The following is a 22,485-nucleotide window of genomic DNA, read 5'->3' on the forward strand; positions in this document are numbered from 1 at the left end:
ACAAAAACACACTCATGAAAAATGGGTGGAGGCCAGTAAGAAAACAGGAATCAAATCTAGCACAAAACTGGTGGGGTTAGTGGGATTAGGGGATTTGAGTCTTGGTTGCACCACTTACTAGTTGTGTGACTTTGAACAAGCTAGCTTCATCAGTAAAATGGAGACACTACTGCTTAAGACTGACTTCATGAGGGTGGTAATAAGGAAAATCAAAGTATTAGGTGAAAGTAAGCTGTATAATTTCACTTTCTCAAATCCAGAGAGAGGTATTATTCATATTAAATAAAAGTAAACTTGGTTCTGCTCTATTGTGAACTAAATTTTCTTTAATGAACAAATAAGGATAAAATACTTTTTGTAATTTTTATTACCTTTTATCTTTGCACAGTATTCTATAAAACTACATTCTCATTCATTGTCAACCTGAATGAAGTATAGATATCCTCATTTTGCAGATAGACAAATCAAGGAACAGTGAGAGAAAGTGACAACTTTGACTTGAATTCAGGTCTTCTCTCATACTCTTTGCACTATCCCTGCCTGTGCCAACATGGCCTGTTGAAAATACTTATTTTCCTTTAGCATAGGCTTGCATATATAACTTTTTAGCATGTGTAGTAGTGGCTCCTACTACATGGAAGACTTTGTAAATTACAATGAAGTTAAGCTTCTTGACTCAAAGTTCTTAGAGCATTTAATATAATTCTGTCAAGAGTAATAAAAATGGGGGTAGCTAGGTGGTACAGTGGATAGAGTTCTGGCCTTGAAGTCAGAAGGACATGAGTTCAAATCCAGTCTCTGATACATGACACTTACTAGCTGTGTGACCCCGGGCAAGTCACTTAACCCTGATTGCCAAAAAAAAAAAAATAATAATAAAAACGAGCTGTGCTTAAAAACCATGAACCCTTCGGTTATCATGTATGAACAATACATGATATTGTTGCCTTTCCTTTCTAAGAAGTCAGATGCATAGAGAAGTTGGAGCAACTTAAGAGACCTAATAAGGCCAGCCCTACCCCTCCACTTTTTATTTTTAAATACAGATGAGGTAACAGATGAGGCTCAGAGAGGAAAAGGAACTTTGGGGAAAGTAGCAGAATCAGGATTTGGACTTAGCATTTCACCAATATTTATCTTTACCAGGTGACATCAGAACTTTTAGAGCAGGAAGGGACGGCCACAGACTAACTCTCATTTGAGAAGGAACAAGCTCCAAAGAAAGTCAAATGACTTGTCCAAGGTCACATAGCTAATAAATAGCTCACCTGAAAACCTATTAATTGTAAACAAATCAAAAATCCACCACAGCCTAGATTTAGGAGCTTTAATCCAAAAAAATATTATTGCACCACAAATGAATTCAACAGTTTTACATAATACAATGAATGTTTACAACATGAAGGGAAAGACCCAGAGCCAATGCTCAGATAAAGGATTATACATATGGACTGTATGTATTACCATAGTAGGGTTTTTTGTGTTGTTTATACATGTCAAAGTGTGTCCAGTCAATCTCTCAGTATATATTTACACCACTCTTGCTCGTAAGTTAAAAATCAACATGCAAGGAATCCTTAATCAGTTCAGTAATATACTTAATCAGTAAAATACTTTAAGTACCCAGAGACCTAGGTGGTAGCTTCCCAAAATTATATAATTAACCTGCACCAAGGGAGAGAGATGTCAGATGACTCAGGCAGGAAGGAGTAGGGCCTGTGTAACTCCAGTCTAGGGTGTGTTTGTTTGAACTGAGTATGTAGCTGCTCAGACTTGCCCATCATAACCTCATCTTAGTAGTTCCTTTCCCTTTCCCCTGGGCAAATCTGCTGAACATATGCTGAATGTATTAGAAGTAAAAGAAACTTAGTTCTGTGTAGGAGTGCCTCTTGTTCAGAAAAAATAAAAACGCTTTTAAACATGTCATGTTATAAATGGAAATAATATTTCAGCTCACAGACCTGGCAAGAATTTATCAGCCTTTTAAAACCTCCCCTTGAATGAGAGGCAGCTGGGATAGGCTTGAATATGGACACTGAGCTGTGGGGAGAGTGATGCTGTCCCCCTCTTTGGGAATACCAGGCACTGCTGTACATTCTTGAAGAACTTAGGCAAAGCAATATAAATCTTTATCTTGCTGGGAAAACATCTCCCTCCCTTGTTACTTGGCAAGAAGAAATAACCATTTGGTGAAAACAGAGCTTGGGAAACATTCACATATATATGATCCTGCAACTGGTTCTTAAGTCAGTGGTTAACCAGGAAGAAGTCTTGAGCAAGCTACAAACTGTTTTGAAATGATCTTTTCAAATGCATTTTAAGATCCTACTATGCTGAATACATGTTGATTTTTCCTTAGAAATAGCTGGTAAATAGAATGGTCCCTAGCAATCACAGCCAGAGCATTTCAAGGTAGCCAGCTTTGCAAATCCTATATATGTTACATACAATCTGTAGTGTATTTATACATAGTGGAGGCTTAGTGTTTTTACATACAAGGCAATCGAGGGTGTGCTGCAGTTCTCCATCTCTAACTGGGCTTGTGGCCTGAGGGTAGAAGGGGCAACATATTTTATCCTTACCAGATCAAAGTTTGCTCAGTCTCAATTGTGCATAGAATTGGGAGTAAATCCAGGTTTCTGCTACAAAGATACTGATACTGATTTCTCAGGAGATTGTCCAAGAGTGCTATGGAATTGAAGGGGGAAAGACAGAGAATCTAGGATGGAAGGCATTTCCTTTTACCTCTCTGATTTTTCTCTAAGAACACTGGTAAACTGACTGCAAGACGGAAGAAATGTTTACAAGCAAATTTGGCTTTAAAAAGTATGCTTTAAAATGGTTTACCAGCAACCTGTACAAGACATATACTAGTTTAAAAAGGCAACTGAGTATATTCAGTACTGTATTAACCTTTTTTTAATATTTTTTCTTTAAGAAAAGTAAAACGTGATCCCTCCAGAAAGTTGCATATTCCTCGCTGACTAATATCAGCCCCCAAGGCATAAATCATATCTTCTGACACATTCTGAAGTCAGGACATACCTAGCTTCAGGAACTGGTGGGAGGGATTAAGGACATTGTAGTATTTTCTCCTCCCTGGGATCCAAACCACTAGAAGGGAAATGCCTAGGAACGTCTTTACAAAACATATGAGTCCACATGGGGGTTCCGAGAAAATCAGCAAGATGCAACTTGGAGGAATCAGGTTGTCCTGTACCATTAATGTCAGTCACTTTAACCCCTCGGAGCAGTAGCTGTCCACTGACATTTAGCCCTCTGGATAGATACTAATAATTACAACTCTTAAGTGCTAGCACTAGGGGTTAGAGAAATCCACATGCAAACCTTCTGGGGCCCAAAGTGGGGATTTATAGCAGCACTATATGAAAGAGGAGTTTCCCATTAAGCTACTTGTCATCCCACCCACAAAAGCCCATGGAAAGCAACCCTGTCCTTTCAAAACTGGCCCAATCTCTGAAATTGGCCTGTTAGTTTGCAATGAAGGAAGCTCTAACCATTATTTGTCTTGTAAACAATGTTTCAAAGCTTGTACAAAATACTGCAATTACAGTGATTAAAAAACCCACCCAGACTGGTGTGCTGTGTTCTTTTCATAGAAAAAGTGGCTACACATGGAATTTCCATTCTCAGGTTTCTTTTAAGACCATGGCACCCTAGGATTCGAGATGGATGGCCGAATGCTACCTCTGGGAGATGGCTTGGACCCAAACCACGACATCTATCATTTAAACAAAAGAGCAACAAATGATTAGGATAATAAAGTCCATGGGAAAAAGGACAGAATAGTTCACAAAGGTCATCCATCCTCTGTAGAGAAGAAAACAACTACAGCAACTTGTCACTGGTTCCTTTGGTCTGCACATGCCTCTTGCTGCTAAGCAGGGCAAAAGGTTAAACTTTAAGATGACTGAATTTTATCTGCAGAGAACTGGATGGCTTGAAGGAATGAATCTTTAGAGATCGGATACTTCAGCCTACACTGAAGCAACAGGTTGAGACTTGAACTGAGTTCAAGGCTTCTCTCACCATAACTATGTTGTTTGAGGGTCTAGGTAACAAGTCCCTTAAAGAACTGCCTTAGCATTTCTAAGTCTGGATAATGCATAATGCTTATAAGTCTGGGGAAATAACTCAGAACAAGACCTTACTTCATTATCTGAGAATTACACATAAGCACATTTTGAGAAGAAAGACTGTTCAAAAAATCAGACTGACTCAACACTGAAAGCTGCTTTCATACTTAAGTTCCCTATTATTGCAGGAATTTAAGCAGAAGATTCCAGCATCAAATAAGGCTGAACTAGATGACTTGAAGTCTCTTCTGGTGAGCCTGTATGATTATAACACTGATCAAATTAGAAAGGAATCGGAGGATATAAAAGATAAGCTTCACTATCAGGGAGGGGGTCACCACTCAAATGATCTCTAAGTGCTTGTTACTTTTACTCTTCCAGATTCAACCTTTAAACAGATACATATTAGCACCTCTCACTGGCTCCTTAAGACTCCAGAGGGTTCATTTTTACCCCTGTTCTCATCTAAGACTTGCTTCTCTCTCACTGCTCTGAGGAACAACAGAAAGATCTACCTTATACTCCAAGGTCTCTTTGAGCATGTTTTCTTCCTCTTGTGAAAAATTCAGTAGCACAGACACGGCTTTAATGAGATGAAAAGCCTGAAACAGAAGAGACATTGCTTACTCCAAGGAGAATGCCCAGCACACTGGCAGGACCAGGGGGCGGGAGGCAGATGCAGTGCAGGAGCTGCCTATATATTCCGCTATGTCCCCTCAGCTTAGGAGGACTGCCATAGGGCAATGGCTGAAGTGGGAACACCCCTTTATTTCTAGCCTATAGCTTGATGAGATTACTATGAACCAATTTGTGGTCAAAATTTGAGATATTCCAAGTCAGCAAAAACTTAAAAGGTTTTTTTTTTTTTAAACCCTTCCAGTCTTTTCTATCAATAGCAATGAATGGCCGTTATGTTTACTAAACGAATGCTACTTTGGGTATTCTGTTCTTTCATCAGTGTTGATTTCCCCTCCACATCAAAGCAAATGGTCTTCCTGGACTGTTGTGGCCAAAAAAGATTTATTCTCTGGTGGGTGACTTTTTGGGGATGAGCCTCTCAGTCCATCACTAGGCCTCTGTTTCCCTTCCAGTCCAGCATCTGTAAGAGCACAGGCACTACCAAATAGTCTTTGTCACCCCAGGAACACATCCATAACACGATAATGTACAGACAGGAAAATGTCAGTGTAGGTATCATAATAGTAATAATGAAAGTAATTATTACTACCATTAACAATAACAGCTAACATTTATATAGCTCTTGTAAGTTACAAAGCATTTTTACGAATATCTTTTTTGATCTTCATAAAAATCTCATGAGATAGGTATTACTGTGAATGGTACTGTGTAAGACAAGCTGGGTGGTACAGTGGATAGAGCGCTGGGCCTGGAGTCAGGAAGACCTGAGTTCTAGTCAGGTTTCAGACACTGGCTTCATGACCCTGGGCAAGTTACTTTACCTGTCTGCCTCAGTTTCCTCATCTCTAAAATAGGGATAAAAATAGAACCTACCTCCCAGGGTTGTTGTGAGGATCAAATGAGACAGTGATTGTAAAGTACTTAGCACAGTGCCTGGCACATAGTACGTGCTATACAAATGCTAGCTATCATCATGATTATTATTAGCTATTAATGTATTGGCCTGAATACAGGACACCTTTAAATAAAGTCAGACCCCTAAAATAAGATCTCATTGAAAGAAAAAAAATAGGGATATAGTGAAATAAAATGCACAAAATTTCACTGAAATATTTTTCCTGTGAAATTTTAAGAAACATTTCTTTCAAAACAGAAAAAAAAGATGTTTTATTTCATTTTATCATCATTACCTTAATATCTGTCCCTTTCATTGTTGTTCTCTTATTAGGATTTATTTATAGGCTATGCTAGGGTGTTCTATAAACTAGATATGGGAAAAACTATTACGCTATATTTAGTCCAATATGGACTGAAATGTATGCATGCATGTATGTATATGTGTATTATGTGCTTATCCCATTTACAACTGAGGAAACTAAAGTTCAAAAAAGATGTGAAGTAGGGGCAGCTAGGTGGCACAGTGAATAGAGCTCTGGCCTTGGAGTCAGAAGGACCTGAGTTCAAATTCAGCCTCAAAAACTTACTCGCTGTGTGACCTTGGGCAAGTCACTTAACCCTGATCACCTCACTAAAAAGTAATAAGAAACAAAAATCCAAACCCAAAACAAAACAAAAAATGATGTGAAGTGATTTAACCAAGGCCACCCAACTCATCAGTGGCAAAGCAGTTGCTTGCCTGGGACCTTAAGAGTCTAAGCTCACTGTTCTTAGAGCTTTAGTTCACAGGCAGCTAGAGCTAATGGAGCAGTCAAAGAGCTGAACTTGCAGTTAGAAGAACCAGGTAACTGGTTGTGTGAGCAGAGATAAGAACATCGCAACTCTCAAAGCCTTAATTTCCTCAGCTATGAAATAGGCATGATACTAGTACTATCCAACTCACAGAACTGCAGTGGCAAAATGACTTTGTAAATTTAATTTTACTGTAACTATTAATGAGAAAAGAAAAGCTGAACTTAAATTTAGAAAACATGTTAAATGCTGCTATAAATCATTGCCTAAGTTGTAATTCAGCTATTAAACCTAAGTTTGGGAAAGGGACAGAGAGAAATAGGATGGCATGGGGACCTCAATGTGAAAACTCATATAGGAATAAAAATCTAGGGCAAACTGAAACCAGTGTTTTTACCTCTGATTCCCGACAGGACATGAATTTTAAAACCACATGCTTGAGGTATTCAAAATTTATCTCTCGAGAATCATTTAAGTCTGAGTTATTGGTGACAGTTGTTGAAGCGGTAGGCACTTCAGGATTGGGTTTCTCCCGAACTTCAAAGATATCATTTTCAGGCCGAATTTTCTGGAAGAGAAGAAAAGAAAAAAAAAAAGGAGAAAAACACTGAAATATGCTACCATCTTCCTTCATAAGAAAAGTAGGTCAGATGTCTTAACATTTCTCAGACAGCATGGAAATAATCCAAGTTTTAAGCCCTTCTCCCATGCCTTCTCCCTACTTGCAAACATGGCAAGTAAGTAGTTAGACCAAACTGAAAGTTGATCCTTAAGATATCATAAGATTTAGAGCTGAAAAATACCTTAGAGATCACTGGATCTAACTCTATCATTTTACAGAAGAGGAAACTGAGGACCCCCAAAAAGGAAGTAAGTGATTAGCTCAAAGCCACACAAGTAGTTAAGGGGTCAAAACTGGGATTCAAACCTAGGTCCTCTGACTTCAAATCCAGGGTTTACTCCATTAAGCTGTGCTCCTTTTAGGGGAGCTATGGCCTCTTGGAGAAGGAGAAGACTCCTTCTGAAGCAAACATGGCTGACAGAAAGTGTGGTACACAGGCAAGGTCTAGGTATGGGATTGTTGTGGCTAAGGAGGAAAAAAGCACCAGAAAAGAAATATTCACACGTTGGTCTATCCCTCCTGCCCCCGCCCCGCAAGCAGCCATGTCATGAAAGTTCATCTGGACGGTCACTCACCAGCTCCTTCTGGAGGGTCTTCTTGAGTTCCAACATCCTCTGCTGCAGCTGCTTTATAGTCTGTGGAACAAATGTCATGGCATCAGAGATTAGACCTCTGAGGTCACCCAGCCTCGTCTTCTCCCTCTCCAATTCACAGAACTGTCAAAGGGATTATCCTAAAGCACAGATCTGACCATGCCACTCTCCTCCTCAACAAGCTCCCAATTACATCTAGGATAAAATAAAAACTCTCAATTTTGCATTTAGAATCCTCTCTTTTCAGGCTCATTACACAATGTTCCCCACCACACACTCTGTATTCTGGCCTTCTTTTGTTCCTCACACATGACCTTCTGTCTTACGCATCCGGCCGTGTCTACAGGATGCTTCTCACCACCATCTTCCAGGATCCTCTGCTTGCTGTAAAGCTCAGCTCAAGTGCTCCTTTCTACACGGAGTTTTTCCTGATTCCCCTAGTTTCTAGTGCCTTGCTCTGCCTCCACCCCCTAAATTACCTTGTAATTAACTTTGTATGTATTTTGAACATACAAACATAGACATATTGCTGTCCATGATAGAATGTGAGCTCCTTGAGGGCATGAACGGTCTCACTTTTATAGTTATATCCTTAGTGATTGGTAAAATACCCGGCTCACAATTGGCACTTAATGATGACTGGTTGAATGATTTGTGGAGGCTGGTATCGTGAGAAGGGTCCCTCGTTACCTTGTTTTTCTCTACGATCTGCTGCTCCAAGTCTCGGTTTTCTTTTTGTAGCTGTACCATATCAACACAATCCACTTCTCCATTCAATGTTCTTTCATCACTTGAGAGTGGGTATAAATCATCACTCAATTCCTTTGCTGTTTCTCCAAAAACAATTACCTGTCAGGGTGGAGAAAGTACATCTCAGAACCTCTTTTGCTATTAGTCTTGAGCTTATTCATAGGTATAAAAGGTACAAAAATAAACTATGGAATTTTTTCCCCCAGATATAGGATATCTGCTCGGATTGTTACTTGATCCAATACACTGTGGAATGCCAGTTAGAAATAAATCCCAATTCTTTGTGCAAAGACACAGAGTTGGTGTTTATTTCAGACAAAAAAAGAATCTAAATGGGCAATTTTTTATAGCCCAGACACAAAGTAAGTAGGCATGCCAAACACAACCCAATAAACATTCCCAAAGATATAACAGTTTACATCAGGGTAATGTTAATCTGACTAATGTTTTTTAATAGTACTTATCTGATAGCACTGCTAAAGTTCCCAAAGGTGATCTAGCTTTCTATCTTCTTCCTACTTAACCCTGAGCCCAGGTCACTGTCCATTTCAAATGCTTCTTCAAGCCATCAGCAGTGATAGATTTAATGGGCTGCTATCCAACTGCATGTTATCTACTTCAATTCAACAAAGTCATCTAGTAGCTTACAAATCAAACCAACAATTATTAATTAAGGACCTATTATGCAAAAGGCACTGGATTGGATAATGGGGATATAAAGACAAAATGAAAACAATCCCTGCCCTCAAGGAACTTACATTTTATTGGGGGAGGATACAACACATAAACAGTTGAGTTTATATAGGATAATCTGAGGAAAAGAAGGGGAGATAGCAAAGAAAGACTTCCTATAGGAGGTAGCCTATGACCTGAGCCTTGAAGGAAGACAGGGGTTCTAACAAGCAGGCCCGAGGAGACAGCACATTCTAGAAATGGGCACAGACTGTGCAAAAGCACCAAGGAGGGAGATGGACTGCCATGTGCAGGGATAACAAATAGCTCAGTTTGGTTGGAACACATCGGTACAGATGAGAAGTAACAGAAGTCTAAATGAATAAGTCTGGAGCCAGGCTTTGTGAAAGGTCTTAACTGCCAAGATGGGAATTTGTATTGTTTGTAGTCTATTATTGAGGAGACAGGAGGAGGCCACTAGAGTTACTTATCAGGGAAATGATGTGGCTAGACTTATACTTTAGGAAAACTATTCTGGACTGTGTGAAGGATAGACTGAAGAAGGAAAAGACTGAAAGCTGGAAGTAAGAGGTAATGAAGACCTAAACTGGGATCTTATAAGTGGTAAAAAAGGAATAATCACTAAGGATGTTAAGGAGACAGAACAGAAAAGACACAACATTATTGGGGGTGAAGGGACAAGGGAAATATAATTATGAACCTGGGGATCTGGAAAGATGGTGATGCCTTCAACAGATATAGAGAAGTTTGGAAAACCCAACATTTGAGGTAAGGGGGAAGACAATGATCTCTGTTTTAGACAGATTTGGAGATGTCCATGGGATGTCCAGATAGAGAGGTTAATAAGCTGTCTGTGATGCAAAACTGGGGCTCCAGAGATGGGCTAGATATATAGATCTGCAGCACTAGAGAGGTGGTGATTGAATCCAGCAGAGCTGATGAGATGACTAAGAGATATTCTGCAGCAAGAGAAGGCAGCTGAAGACAGAACCCTGGGGCAGACCCACACATGGGTGTGGATGATGATCCAACAATGGAGACTAAGAACCAGGTGAAAGTAGTATCCTGAAAGCCTAGGGAAGAGAAGTATCCAGGAGGAAGGAGTAGTCAATCATGTCAAATGATGTTAAGAAATCAAGGATGAGTAAGAAGAAAAGGCCTTCATAGGGAGTATTTAAGAGTTTGTTGGCCACTTTGTAAAAAGTGGTTTTGGTTGGTTGGTAAAACAGAAAAACAGACTACGTAGGATTAAGAAATGGGTGGAGGGCAAGTATTGTTTGGCTCTGAAAGGGAGGAGAGATATAGGATGGTAGCTTGAGAATATGGAGAGTCAAATGATTTTTCAAATTATAGGGTATATTTAGACATGTATGTAGGCAGCAGGAAAGGAGAAATTAAAGCTCAGAGAAATGAACGAGGGAGAAGAAAGATTAAAAGGACAAGCTCTCAGAGGATTTACAAAGCTATGGGATCAAGGGTACAACTGTATTTCTTTTTTTATTTTTAGGGTTGGGCAATGGGGGTTAAGTGACTTGCCCAGGGTCACACAGCTAGTAAGTGTTGTGTCTGAGGCTGGATTTGAATCCAGGTCCTCCTGAATCCAAGGCTGGTGCTCTATCCACTGCGCCATCTAGCTGCCCCAAGGGCACAACTGTAAGATTAAAGCAAAGGAGGAGAGAACAGATGATGATGTTGAGGGGCTTTAATATGTAGACTAAGGGAGGCAAGAATTTGTGATTAACAGCATCTATATTCCCAGTAAAGTAAGAGGTGAGGTCCTGTGCTGGAAGAAGAGAGAGAAGAATTGAGGAAAGAAGAGATTTGGAACAGCCACGGTGGAAAGCATGAAAGTCAAGTAGGACTATAATAAAAGGATTGCTGTGTAGCTAGCAGTCAAGAGAGGGGCTGAAATTAGGTAACAAATTGGTTGTGACTCTCCACGCTATTCAGCAATACACTTTTGAGAGTTCAGATGGATGGTGGGGATAATGCAGAGATGGGTTTATGGCAAATGGGAAAGAGAATCATGAGCAAGGAGATACATAGCTGAAGTGGTAAAATATTGGGTTAAGACTATGAACAGGGCAAAATAAGGGCGGAGTCAGGGTAATATACTAAGGAGGGATGGGTGGAGTTACTAGAATTTAGGTGAAGATAAACAATAGGTGTAGAAAGATGGAAGGAGAGGGGGTTCTGGTCAGACAAGAATTTCAGAGTTCTGAATCACAGTAATAGCTCACATTTCCATAGCACTTTAAAGTTTGCAAAACACTTTATAGATATTATCTCATTTGATCATGAGGGTAGAACACTTAGAAGGAATGTTGAGATCAAGGGTGTGACCCTCCCCACATGTAGCTGAGGTCAAAGTGTAGGTCATAGGAACCTAGGTAACTGGAGATGGGAGGGCAGCAAGGAACATATTAACACATCTAATGAAATCTCCAAGCATAAATACAAGGGTTGGTGTGGAACATATGACTGTGCACCATGTAGATATCTACAACCTGGACTAGATAAGGTGATATATGTAGATTTCAAAGGGAGGAAGGATGCTAAAGGACGGAAATAGAAAGGAGGTCTGGAAATGGCAGTTATGTTTTGGGGGTTATGACAGAAAGTGCATACTGGGTCAATACTGGGGAGAGTGGTGAGGGACAGTCTTCTGGAGGACATCAGGTTACTGTGAGTAAAAAATAATGGAATGAGTATGAGAAGATGAGGTCTAAGATAAAGAGAAGTTTGTTAATTATAAATTTGGAGTTCTTCATAGGACAAAGTGGAAGAACAGGAGGGGACAGGTAAGCAGGGCTAACAACAGAGACTAGATATCATGTAGTGGTGGCAGGGAAGAAGCTTTTTGCCTCGGTAGTCAGTAACTCTGAATCACAGAGATTTATTTGATAAGGAAGGAGGAATTTGCTTGCCACAGGAAATGGATGTAATACTATTTGACAGGGATGCCTACCCTCAAGGTTCCTAAAATGGTATTAGGCAATGTCAGTTCTGTCTGAAGCATGAGTGCTGATTCTAGAGGTGAGAGACCTCATATTCGAAATTTTTCATGTATAAACTGATAGGACAATCTCCTATGAAGGGCCATGGGTCTCAACTGTGAAATTATGCAGTGTTTTCTATGATCCCAACCTACTCTTGGATACAGAAACCTATCTTTTTAACACTAGCACTCTCCTGTTTATGCTATAGTTACAAATTATGGAACATCATCATCTCTGAAAAATCAACATGGTAGCTAACCCAAAATAAAATGAAAAGGGGTGGGGAAAAGTGTGAAGCAACAAGCATTCATTAAGGGCCTGCTACATGTCAGGCATTGTGCCATGTGTGGGGGTTATAAATACAAGCAAAAAGACAATTCCTGTGCTCAAAGAGCTTACATTCTAGAGGGGAAGGTAATACATAAAAGAGAACTGAAAGAGAAGTGAAAAGAGTGAGTGAAGGTACCATCCAGGAGGGAATGAAGTATGGTCAGTCTGGGCTCATCCCAAAAAGGAACTCACCAGTGGGAGAAAAGGACCAGCATGGTGGAGTGTAAGCAGACTATAAGGTATTGCTAATGGTGAAATCCATGGAACAAATGAAATGAAGTGACAGCACTGAGCACACATGTCCTACAGACACAGAAAAAGGAGGTAGGCTGATCATGCAGCAAAAGTAAGGGAGAACTGATGGATAGCCTGACTGATGCAAGAGTATCTATGAAATATTATGAGAACTAGATCAAGTCTTCTAGCAATGGATGGATGCTTTATGAAAGATTTACGGAAAGTATGTGAACAATAATGAGGATGAGGTATGCTGGGACAGGATCTGCCTCAATGAAGGGAGCAGCCACACTGATACATTCACAACTCTCAACTTAAGTACTTACACTTCCTTCAAAAGGCCTTTCCTGTTCTCCTAGTATAGTCTTCCCCACCCACTAATCACTGGGTACTTATTTTGTATTCATCCGTATTTCCTGTGCTGTGAACATACTTTATTTACTAATAGAATGTAGGCTCCTTGAGGGCAAGGACTTTGGTACAGAGCTTGACACAAAATAGATATTTAATGCTTATACTTGAAGTATCAAGCCATAATTATTTGATAGCAAAGTGTGTAAACACAGGTATGAATTTCACAGAATCTCAGATTTGAAATAGACCTATCTACTTCATTAGACCAACCTATATCTCAAAAATATCACCTTTAAAAAGAAACCTGACACTGGGTCATCTACCCTTGATGTGAAGATTGCCAATGTGCAGGAATCTTACTACAGCCAAAGGCAGCCCATTTTACTTATGACTAGCGCTGTTAAGAATTTTTTCCTCCGAATAAAACTAGATTTGCCTCTTTGCAACAACCACCCTTTGCTTCCAGTTTTTTGTTTTGCAAGTCAAGTAGAATAAGTCTATTCCCTTTTTAATATAATAGCCCTTCAAATACTTGAAATATGCTAATTTGTCCTTCCTAAGCCTTCTCTTTTCCAGGCTAAATATCACTAGTTCAATCAACCAATCCTCAAATGGCATGATCCTGAAGCCCATCACCCTCCTCTGGAAGCTCTCCAGCATATCCTTCATAAAACGTAGGCCCAGAATTGAAAACAACACTCCAAATATGATCAAATCAGGACAGAGTACAGAAAGCCTGACATCTAAGTCTCAATACTATGCCTCTCTTAATGTGGCTTAAGATCACATTAGCTTTTCTGTCTTTAAGATTTTACCTTTATCCCTATTAATCAGTGTCACTTTATGATATTTGTCTCAAGATTCTAGCTTGAGATCTTTTAGGATACTGATTCTATCACCCAGTTAGCTCTCTCTTCCCATTTCTTGTCACTGGCAATCTTGGGAAGCATGCCAAATCTGCCCTTATTCAAGTCACTGATAAAAATGTTAAAGAATATTCCAATCTCCTGGGCATTCCACTGGAGACCTTTCAAGATGATATCAAACTATTAATAACTACTCATTGGATTACGGATTCAAAATTAGAATGCATTTTAGAAATCTTCAAACCCAAGATCGTCATTTTATAGATGAGGAAAATGGAGCTCAGAGGGTTTGAGTGACTTGCCCAAAGTCAAACTTTAGTATTCCTCTGACCTATCAGTCTAGTTACCCTGTAAAAAAGAAAATAAGGTTAGTCTGGCTGACTCATTTTTATTAACAACTATTTTTTCCCACATCATAGTCAACTTCTGATACGCACCAACCCAACCCACCCCCACCCCTACCCCCCGCCAGAGTCCATTATCCTCTCTCCTGCAACAAAGAAAAAGGAGCAAAAACCAATAAAAAAAAGCAACTGCATCTGACACCACAAACCAAAATTCTGCCTTAGTCTTCCACTCTGTTACAAGAAAGAAGAAATTTCCTTATCTACTCCCTGGGATCTGTATTGACCATTAGAATTAATCTGATTTCAGCCGTTTTTTCTTGTTTTCATTTACATTACTGCAGTCACTTTATATTGCTCCTGTTTCTGCTTTCTTTTGAGTTCAGCATCACTTCTTACAAGTCTTCCCATATTTCTATGAATTTCTCCTATTTGTCTGTTGTTTATGGTACAATCATATTCCATCATATTATTGTACCCATAATAACATTCAGCCATTTCCCAATCTATGATGACCCATTCCACTTGCTTTTTTTTTTTTGCTATGATATAAAGAGGTCCTATAAAAAGTTTACTCAATGTAGGCACTTCCTTTCTGTCTAACCTCCTTGGGGTCTATGCCCAGGAGTTAGATCACTGAGTCAGAGAGTATGAACAGGTAACTTTTCCACGGTAATTCCTAATTGTTTTTCAGAGCAGCTAAACTAATCCACAGCTCTACCAGCAGAGTATTAGTGTGTCTATATTCCCACAGTCTCTCCAATTAATCACTATTTATTAAGTGCTACTATGTGCTAGGTATTGGGGAGACAAGTACAAAGAATAAAACAATCCCTACCCACAAAGAGTCTATGCTATTTTTTTCTTTTAACACATACACCTTTATTAGAACTGGTCTTAAGTCTGTGTACAGGCAAAGTTCCTCCTCTCCCCCAAGTACTGGAATCAAACTCTTGAAGAGACTATAAAAAAGCTTTCATTCACATCTATGTTGGAGGGCAGAGAGGGAAAGGATCCTTGGAAGCCATTACAGCTCTGAAAAATTTTTTTTTTAAAAAGGACAAGTATTAAGGCAGAAGATAAAAAAAATTTTCGTAAAGAATTACATAATTTACATGTAAGTAATATTACTACCTCTTCCCCTGCCCCTCTCTTATCAGGATAGACGTAAATAGCAAGGAGCCAATGTTCTAACGGGAAAGACAAATACACATAAAAACATACATAGAGTAAATATAAAGTTAATAAATACAAATATGTTACCAAAAAGTCAAATATAAATACAAAATATACAAAAAAGTCAAATATAAAGTAGTTTGGAAGGGAGGGCACTAGTGGTTGGGAGAACCAGGAAAAACTAGGCAGAAATAGAAAAAAGTGTGTTAAGTGGGATGGCCTGTGTAAAGGAACAGAGACAAGAGTATTGTGTGTTCGAGGACCTAAAAAAAGGGCACTCAGGATGGAATGCAGAGTGGCTAGAAAGGGTAGTAATATCCAAAGAGGCTGGAATGATAACTTGGAGCCAGGCTGGGTGGGGCTTTAAAAGCTAAACAGTGGGGTTTTGTATTTTATCCTAGAGACAACAGGACTGGAGTTGACTTGGTAAAATGCATATGGTTAGATCTGGGTTTAACGGAAATTACTTCAGTAGCAGTACATAAGACGGACTAGAGTAGTGTAAGATTTTAAACAGGAAAGCCAATTAAGAGGCTATTATAATAATTTAGGCAAAAAGTGATGGCATCTTTAAGGTGGTAGCTGTGTGAGTGGAAAGCAGGAGTCAGTTGTAAGAGATGCTGTGATATCAACTATCTCCACCTTTTATCATCTCTGACAGCATTTCTTATTAATAGTGATTTAGAACATTTTTTACACATAGTTGAGAGTTCACCTTTCTTCTTCTGTTTTTTTTTGTTTTTTTGTTTTTTTTTTTTTGGTTAGGCAATGGGGTTAAGTGACTTGCCCAGGGTCACACAGCTAGTAAGTGTTATGTGTCTGAGGCCGGATTTGAACTCAGGTCCTCCTGACTCCAAGGTCGGAGCTCTGCCCACTGTGCCACCTAGCTGCCCCTACCTTTCTTCTTTTGAACACCCTTCATATTCTTTACCCATTTTGCCTAATGGGGAATGGTTCTTGGGGCATGACCTGCCCTTGATAAAACCAGACTGGCTCTTTGTGAACACTGCTTCCTTTTCTAGATGGTCACTATCTTTCTTACATTTTACAGATTTTATTCTCAGGAATCAAAGTTAAACTTTAAGTCTATAATTTGCAGACTCTATTTTTGTCTTCTAAAAAACTGGTCTACCATTTGCCTTTTTCCAGTCCTGTAGCACCTCTCCTGTTCTCCACAATCATTCACAGATCACTGGCAGTGACCCATCTATCACATCCACCAGTTTTTTCAGAACCTTAGATGCAATTCATCTTGGCCCAATACTCTCCTTATTGATCTTGGGTATTAGTCAATTTAATTCTGTCTATTCCACTACATATATCACTTTCCTTGGTAGAGAAAACTGAAGCAAAATAAGCTGAGGAACTTTTGCCTTTTCTATCACCAGTCATCATTATCCTATATATCCAATGCAGTGGTCCTATCCCTACTTCAATAAAAACAAAAAAAACACTCATTATTGCTATTACTTTTCCTCGTCAGTCTCAGATCACTCTGATCTTTAATTCCCTTGATTTCATCCTTTATGTATCTTTAAGAAAAATTTAAGCTGTTAATCTGTGCATCTACATAGGCTTCTTTTTGGGGGGGTGTGAGGGGTGTGTGTGAGGTAATTGGGTTTAAGTGACTTGCCCAGGGTCACACAGCTAGTGAGTGTTATGTGTCTGAGGCCAGATCTTAGGTCCTCCTGAATCCAGGGCTGATGCTCTATCTACTGTGCCACCCTAGATGCCCCTAGGCTTCTTTTGACAGCTCCTTTTTTTCATTCTCATTTTCTTTCCCCATACTCTGTCAGAAATTCAAAGGACGAGGGGTCATTTCCACCAAAGCTGTCTCATTTTCACCCAAATTCTCTTTATTGGTAAGGGTCAGACCCAGTTCTCATTGATTCCTGTACCTCTTGAAGTTGTACTTACCATTAAGACAAGAAAAAAGTACAAGTTGCTCTATCTTTGGCTGACAAAAGTTCCAAGAGATGGAGGTACTATGGTATAGTGTAAGAGCACTGGATCTGGAGTCAGAGGACTTGGGTTCAAATTCTGCTTTGGATATTTATTGAGTAAACTTTAATAAGTCATAAACTCCATAGGTCTTAGTTCTCTCACTTGTAAAACGAGGCAGTTGAACAAGATAGCTTCTGTATTCTCTCTGTTCTAGCTCTAATGTAATACCTTATGTCCAAATAATTAAGTCCCCCATCACTATCATAAATAACCATACCAGGTTTGTGGTTTATTAAACTCTACTATCCACTTGTTCCTGTCCAGGTGATCTTTAGTGTACATTAATGACAATGTCATGTTTGGTTTTACCACCATTAATCTTTACCTATACTATACATTTCCTCTCTATTTCCTAGATTTCTTCACATGAGCTTAGCTTAACATACAAGGCTATATCTCCTCCCTCTGCTTCTACCTATTTTTTTTTCTTTATAAGAAAACACTTTCCAGAAGTATATTCCAGTCACGGAATTCTCATCACACCCAGTGTCAGTGATAGCTATGAAGTAAATTTTACCTCCCTACATTAGGATCTCTTTACTGCGTGCATTTGTATATAAACATCTGAAGCAATGAGTTTTACTGCTTGCTCAGGAGATTTTGTCTCCTGTGAATTTCTCAGCCTCATTAGATACAGCATCCTTTTTATATGGAAGATGCTTATCTCTCTGATCTCTAGTGAGTAGCTATACTGAGGTAGTTTTTTCACTCCTTTACTTTTTAGTTTTGAAAGACTAAGCCAAAAAATTTATGCCAGTCTTTCTTAGGTATACCTGTAATCTCCATATTTGAAGCCATTACTCAAATTTCTTTTAATGGTCCAAAATCCAAACTCCATTCTCAGAAATTGCAGACTTATCCAACTGTTCATCTCTCAAATTTGCCTTTTTCTTCAAAAGATCTCACCTTTGACCAGCAGAGTGATAAAAAGCAATACCCGTGCTCCTATGACATTTGCTTTCCTGGTCAACACTTAATAACAATGCTTTACAGCGTCCTTAGGGCAATATCATCTGTGTAGACACAAATCATCCGAGGTGGCTGGCGGTCATCAGGTTTCTACAAGGTTCGCGAGGTTCTCCACCATGTCCATGATAGATCTCTATTTCTATCTATAGCTGCCTCTAGGTTCATCTCTTCTTTCTCTTATCTTCAGAGGATCTCACCGGATGGTAACTTTGAATCTACTTCACTCTTCTTTGTAAAAGGGGCAGGTGCTCTCTCTTTGGGAAGAATCTCATATATATGGATCTTTCTATTTTCCTGTCACTGTTTTCATTCTCTAACCTACTGAGGTATAGGTCAGAATTTCCCCTTGCTCCCTCCAGATCTTTTTGTTTTTACAATGAAGTCATTTTTCCAGTTTTGGAAAGAATAATCTCCTCATTTCCAGGAAGGCAGAGGTGTTATGTGAACCCTGCACCATCTCTTCTAGAAAGTAAACAAACCTGACCCTTAAGCATAGATAACAGTTACTTGAATATGGTAAAAAAAAAAACAACTGTGCATTCTATGCAGGTTACTGGAAGCCTTCATGCTCTCCAGATTTCCTAAAAGCATGATCCTGAATCCTTTGTTTTTCTATTTGTTGTTATCAAAAAACGTGTTTTAGGATTTGTACTAGGAATCTAAGGTGTCGTAATGGTTCTAGCGGGTAGAAGCGTCTATTAGTTGATGGCAGTGGACGGGGTTACTTGCCAGATCGTTTGGGGCCACTATCACCAAGCCTTGTCTCCAATGCTAGGGTCTCTTAGCTCATTCCCTTCTAGAGACTACGGGGATTTAGTCAAGATTTGAGGGAAAGCATACTTCTTTTAATCATGATTCACAGAGGTCCACCTTTCTTCAGCTCTCCTTGCTCTCCTACCCCGACAAAGCATGCACACCAGAAATTTCTGCCTTCCTCTTCCCACTAGGACCAGCCTCATCTTCCACTTATAGCGTGTGCATGGACCAGAATTCTACCACTGCTTTTGTTTTAATCCCTCCACCACCACCCCAAGAGGAAAGTGTAGTCATTCTCACAGAGTATTTTCATAAGAATTCAATAAAGAGAACTGCATTAATTTTATTCCTCAAGCCACTGAAACTATTCATTTAGAATAAACAAATGAAAAGTAGCATTTTGGAGCTGAAAGGGACCATATAGCCTAATTCCCTCATTTTACAGATGAGGAAACTGAGGCCCAGGGAGGTAAAAGATCTTGCCCAAAGTTAGAGTGAGATGATGACACTCTTGGACTAATTCTAAGGTCTCTGGACTCATAGTCCAGGGCTCTCCACTAACCTATGTCTCCACCCCCAACCCCATCCCAGGTCCAAATGTGTTCAGGAAAGGAGATAATCAAATCTCTCCATGACTGCCCTATCTTATGCAAGGGTCTACTCAAGGACAGAGCAGATGACTAATGAATGTGTGTGGAATAGACAGACTCCAATTAAAGGGAGAAGCCCAGTCTTTTATGAAATTACTTTTGGGATTCTGAAGGCTCCTGTTCTTCCTCCCATTCTCTTGGTCACATGCATGCTTTTTTTTGCTCCTCTGATTCCTCTATAGTCTGCACATTAGCAAGAGAATACTGAGTCAATTCCATGTTTGTGGCAGGTAGGTAAAATGCCCCCTCCACTGGGTCACTGCATCATTCTCAGCTTTGTCCCTAGCTGCATAGGGTATCTCAGTATAGTGGAAAGAGCACATGTGGTCTGTTGACTAGTTGTTTCAACTTAGGTTAAGAGGACTCAGTTTCCCTTTCTGTAAAATGAGGTAAATGGACCATATCAGAGGTATCCAACCTATTAGCTAAGAAAACTTGGAAGTGCCAGGGAGCTACTGCAAAGGGTCTATAAATCTGTCAGTGCACCAAGTGTTATTTTTATTTTTATTGATCTCCAACAAAATATACACGACAGTATAAGTCAATACACCTTCCATAGACCGAATACTATAATGTCTCACTTGTATGAAGTGATGCAAAATGAAGGCCAAGAGAATACAAAAGACATGATTACAACAATCTAAATGAAAATGACCCAAAAAGACATCAGAATCAGCTTGCATACAACAGCCAGTCTTAGTTGCAGACGACTGGTGAGAATACTTACCTCTTTTCTCAATAGAAAGACAATGGACTACAGATGTAGAATGCTGAAAATGCTGTCAAACATAATCACCAGATAGGTTGGTTTTACCTGTTTCTCTTTGTTATAAGGGAGAGTTCCGTGGCAAGGAGGGATTTTATTGGGAAAGCGACTATGTTTTAAATAACAAAAAGCATCAACAAAACATTATCATAATGTTTTGTACATATATTACTAATTTTCAAACTTAAATAGATAATACAGAGATGAATAAAATAAAAATTCACAATATAGTTCACATATCCACAAATCTCAATCCTCTTTGCTGAGTGGGAACACGTATTTAAAGCAGTGGCCAGTATACTCACATTCGGCTCACTCCGCGCTTCAAGAGTTTCCTCCTCCTCTTCTTCTTCTATCTGCAGCCTCAACACATTCAACTCTTTCCCTGTGGATTCTTCTCTTTTGGCTTTTTTACACCTGCAAGCTTCCATGTCACTCTGCAACTGGTGCAGCTGAAGCAGGACAATGTCATGCCCTGGGCCAGAACACATGGAGGCACCACATGATTCCTTTTATTTCTCTTTAAAATGCTGAAAACAGACCCAGTAGTAATTTTCTGGCACTGTACTTCCCAGACTCATTTGTCCACAGAATGTTTTTAGGTTTGCTATATAAGGAAAAAACCACCTATTCTAGGCAACATGGGTCTGAATTATAGAATATCCTGTGGATAAAAGAGTGGGGGCAATCCTGAAGCAAAATGCGCGAAACCTGTATCTATTTTTATATGGAAAAATTTGCTGCATGAAGCAAGTATTTTTGATAAACAACTTCGTACCTAGTATTTCTGTTGATGGCATTGCTTTCCTCCCTAGCACCCAAGCTCAAAACCTAGGAGGCAGTTCTAGACCCTTCTACCTCACCAATGTCTTTTGTATCTGTTCCCTTTTTCGCCATTCCCAGAGCTACCACCTTAGTCCAGGCCCTCATTACCATCCATCTATACTTTCATAATAACCTCCCGAAGTGGTTCCCCTACACTGTACTACTAGCCCCATCATCTCTGTGTATTTGTTTGGCCAGTTCCCCATGACTGGTTGTCCATTCAGAATTTTCCTTTTCCTCTTAGGCTCAGTTCATTTTCTAAAGCTTTACTTGATACCCTTCACTAAAATTATTTTCTTTCTCTACAAAGAACTTTGGATCCCTCCTGTCTCTAATGTCATTCTATCTTATATTACACATACACATTATTTCCTCACTGCAGAATATAAACCTCTTTAAGCCAGAATCTGTGAACTGTTAAAATTCTTTCTATCCCTAGTATCTTGCATATGAGGTAGCATTTAAGAAATGCTTTTTAATTTAACTAAGAAAGAAATATTGCTGTTACTGAAGTTCCAAACTCTTCTGCCCAGCACCCAAGGTCGCTTGGTCAATGTCTGGTGCCTCTCCACCTGTCTAGCATTATTTCATGTGACCCACACTCAATACTCTAGCCATAGCAGAAGACTCACTGATGCCTGCATTCTTCTGACTCTACTTCTGTTCATACTGCTCCTTATGCTAAGACTGCCTTTCTTCCCCTTCCCTTTTTTGCTACTGAGTTCATACACCTTTAAAAGTTCAAATCAGATACCAATGCCTCGGGAAGGCATTGCCTGATTTTTCTGTCAATAACAACATATTTCTTCAGAATTCACACTATATTTAGTTTTGCAACCACTAAAGCATTTATCATGTATAACTGTTTATTATAGATTCTGCGCTGGTGACTTAAAACTCCTACTGGGCTAGCAGCTCCAGGAGGACAGGAATCATATCATAGATAAACTTCAGCTCTGCCTAAAAGCCAGTGCATAGCACAATACTCTATATGGTCTTTCTAGATGCTCTGTTAAATGTCTATTGTATTCTATTTTACCACAAAATCTCTATTCACATCTCATGGAATGCCAGAGGCTCCAATATAATTTGAGAAATGCAGGTTTTGGTCCCTTCCTACTTTCAG

At 39.4% G+C, this 22,485-nt stretch overlaps 1 protein-coding gene across 1 annotated transcript in view; it reads right to left on the reverse strand.

The window, feature by feature from the left end:
- Window positions 1-1,312: 1,312 nt before the first annotated feature.
- LOC114047005 (golgin subfamily A member 1-like) overlaps window positions 1,313-22,485 on the reverse strand; it is a 56,243-nt gene continuing 35,070 nt past the window's right edge. The window contains exons 17-22 of the mRNA XM_027867648.1: window positions 20,840-21,009; window positions 8,331-8,489; window positions 7,623-7,682; window positions 6,823-6,993; window positions 4,613-4,699; window positions 1,313-3,742 (exon numbers count right to left, since the gene is read on the reverse strand). Coding sequence (XP_027723449.1) covers window positions 3,662-3,742; window positions 4,613-4,699; window positions 6,823-6,993; window positions 7,623-7,682; window positions 8,331-8,489; window positions 20,840-21,009 — 728 coding nt within the window. The 3' untranslated portion in view covers window positions 1,313-3,661. The remainder of the gene's footprint in view (window positions 3,743-4,612; window positions 4,700-6,822; window positions 6,994-7,622; window positions 7,683-8,330; window positions 8,490-20,839; window positions 21,010-22,485) is intronic.

Source organism: Vombatus ursinus, unplaced genomic scaffold (genome assembly GCF_900497805.2).
Source record: "Vombatus ursinus unplaced genomic scaffold, bare-nosed wombat genome assembly UNPS02014786.1, whole genome shotgun sequence".
Lineage (NCBI taxonomy): Eukaryota > Metazoa > Chordata > Mammalia > Diprotodontia > Vombatidae > Vombatus > Vombatus ursinus.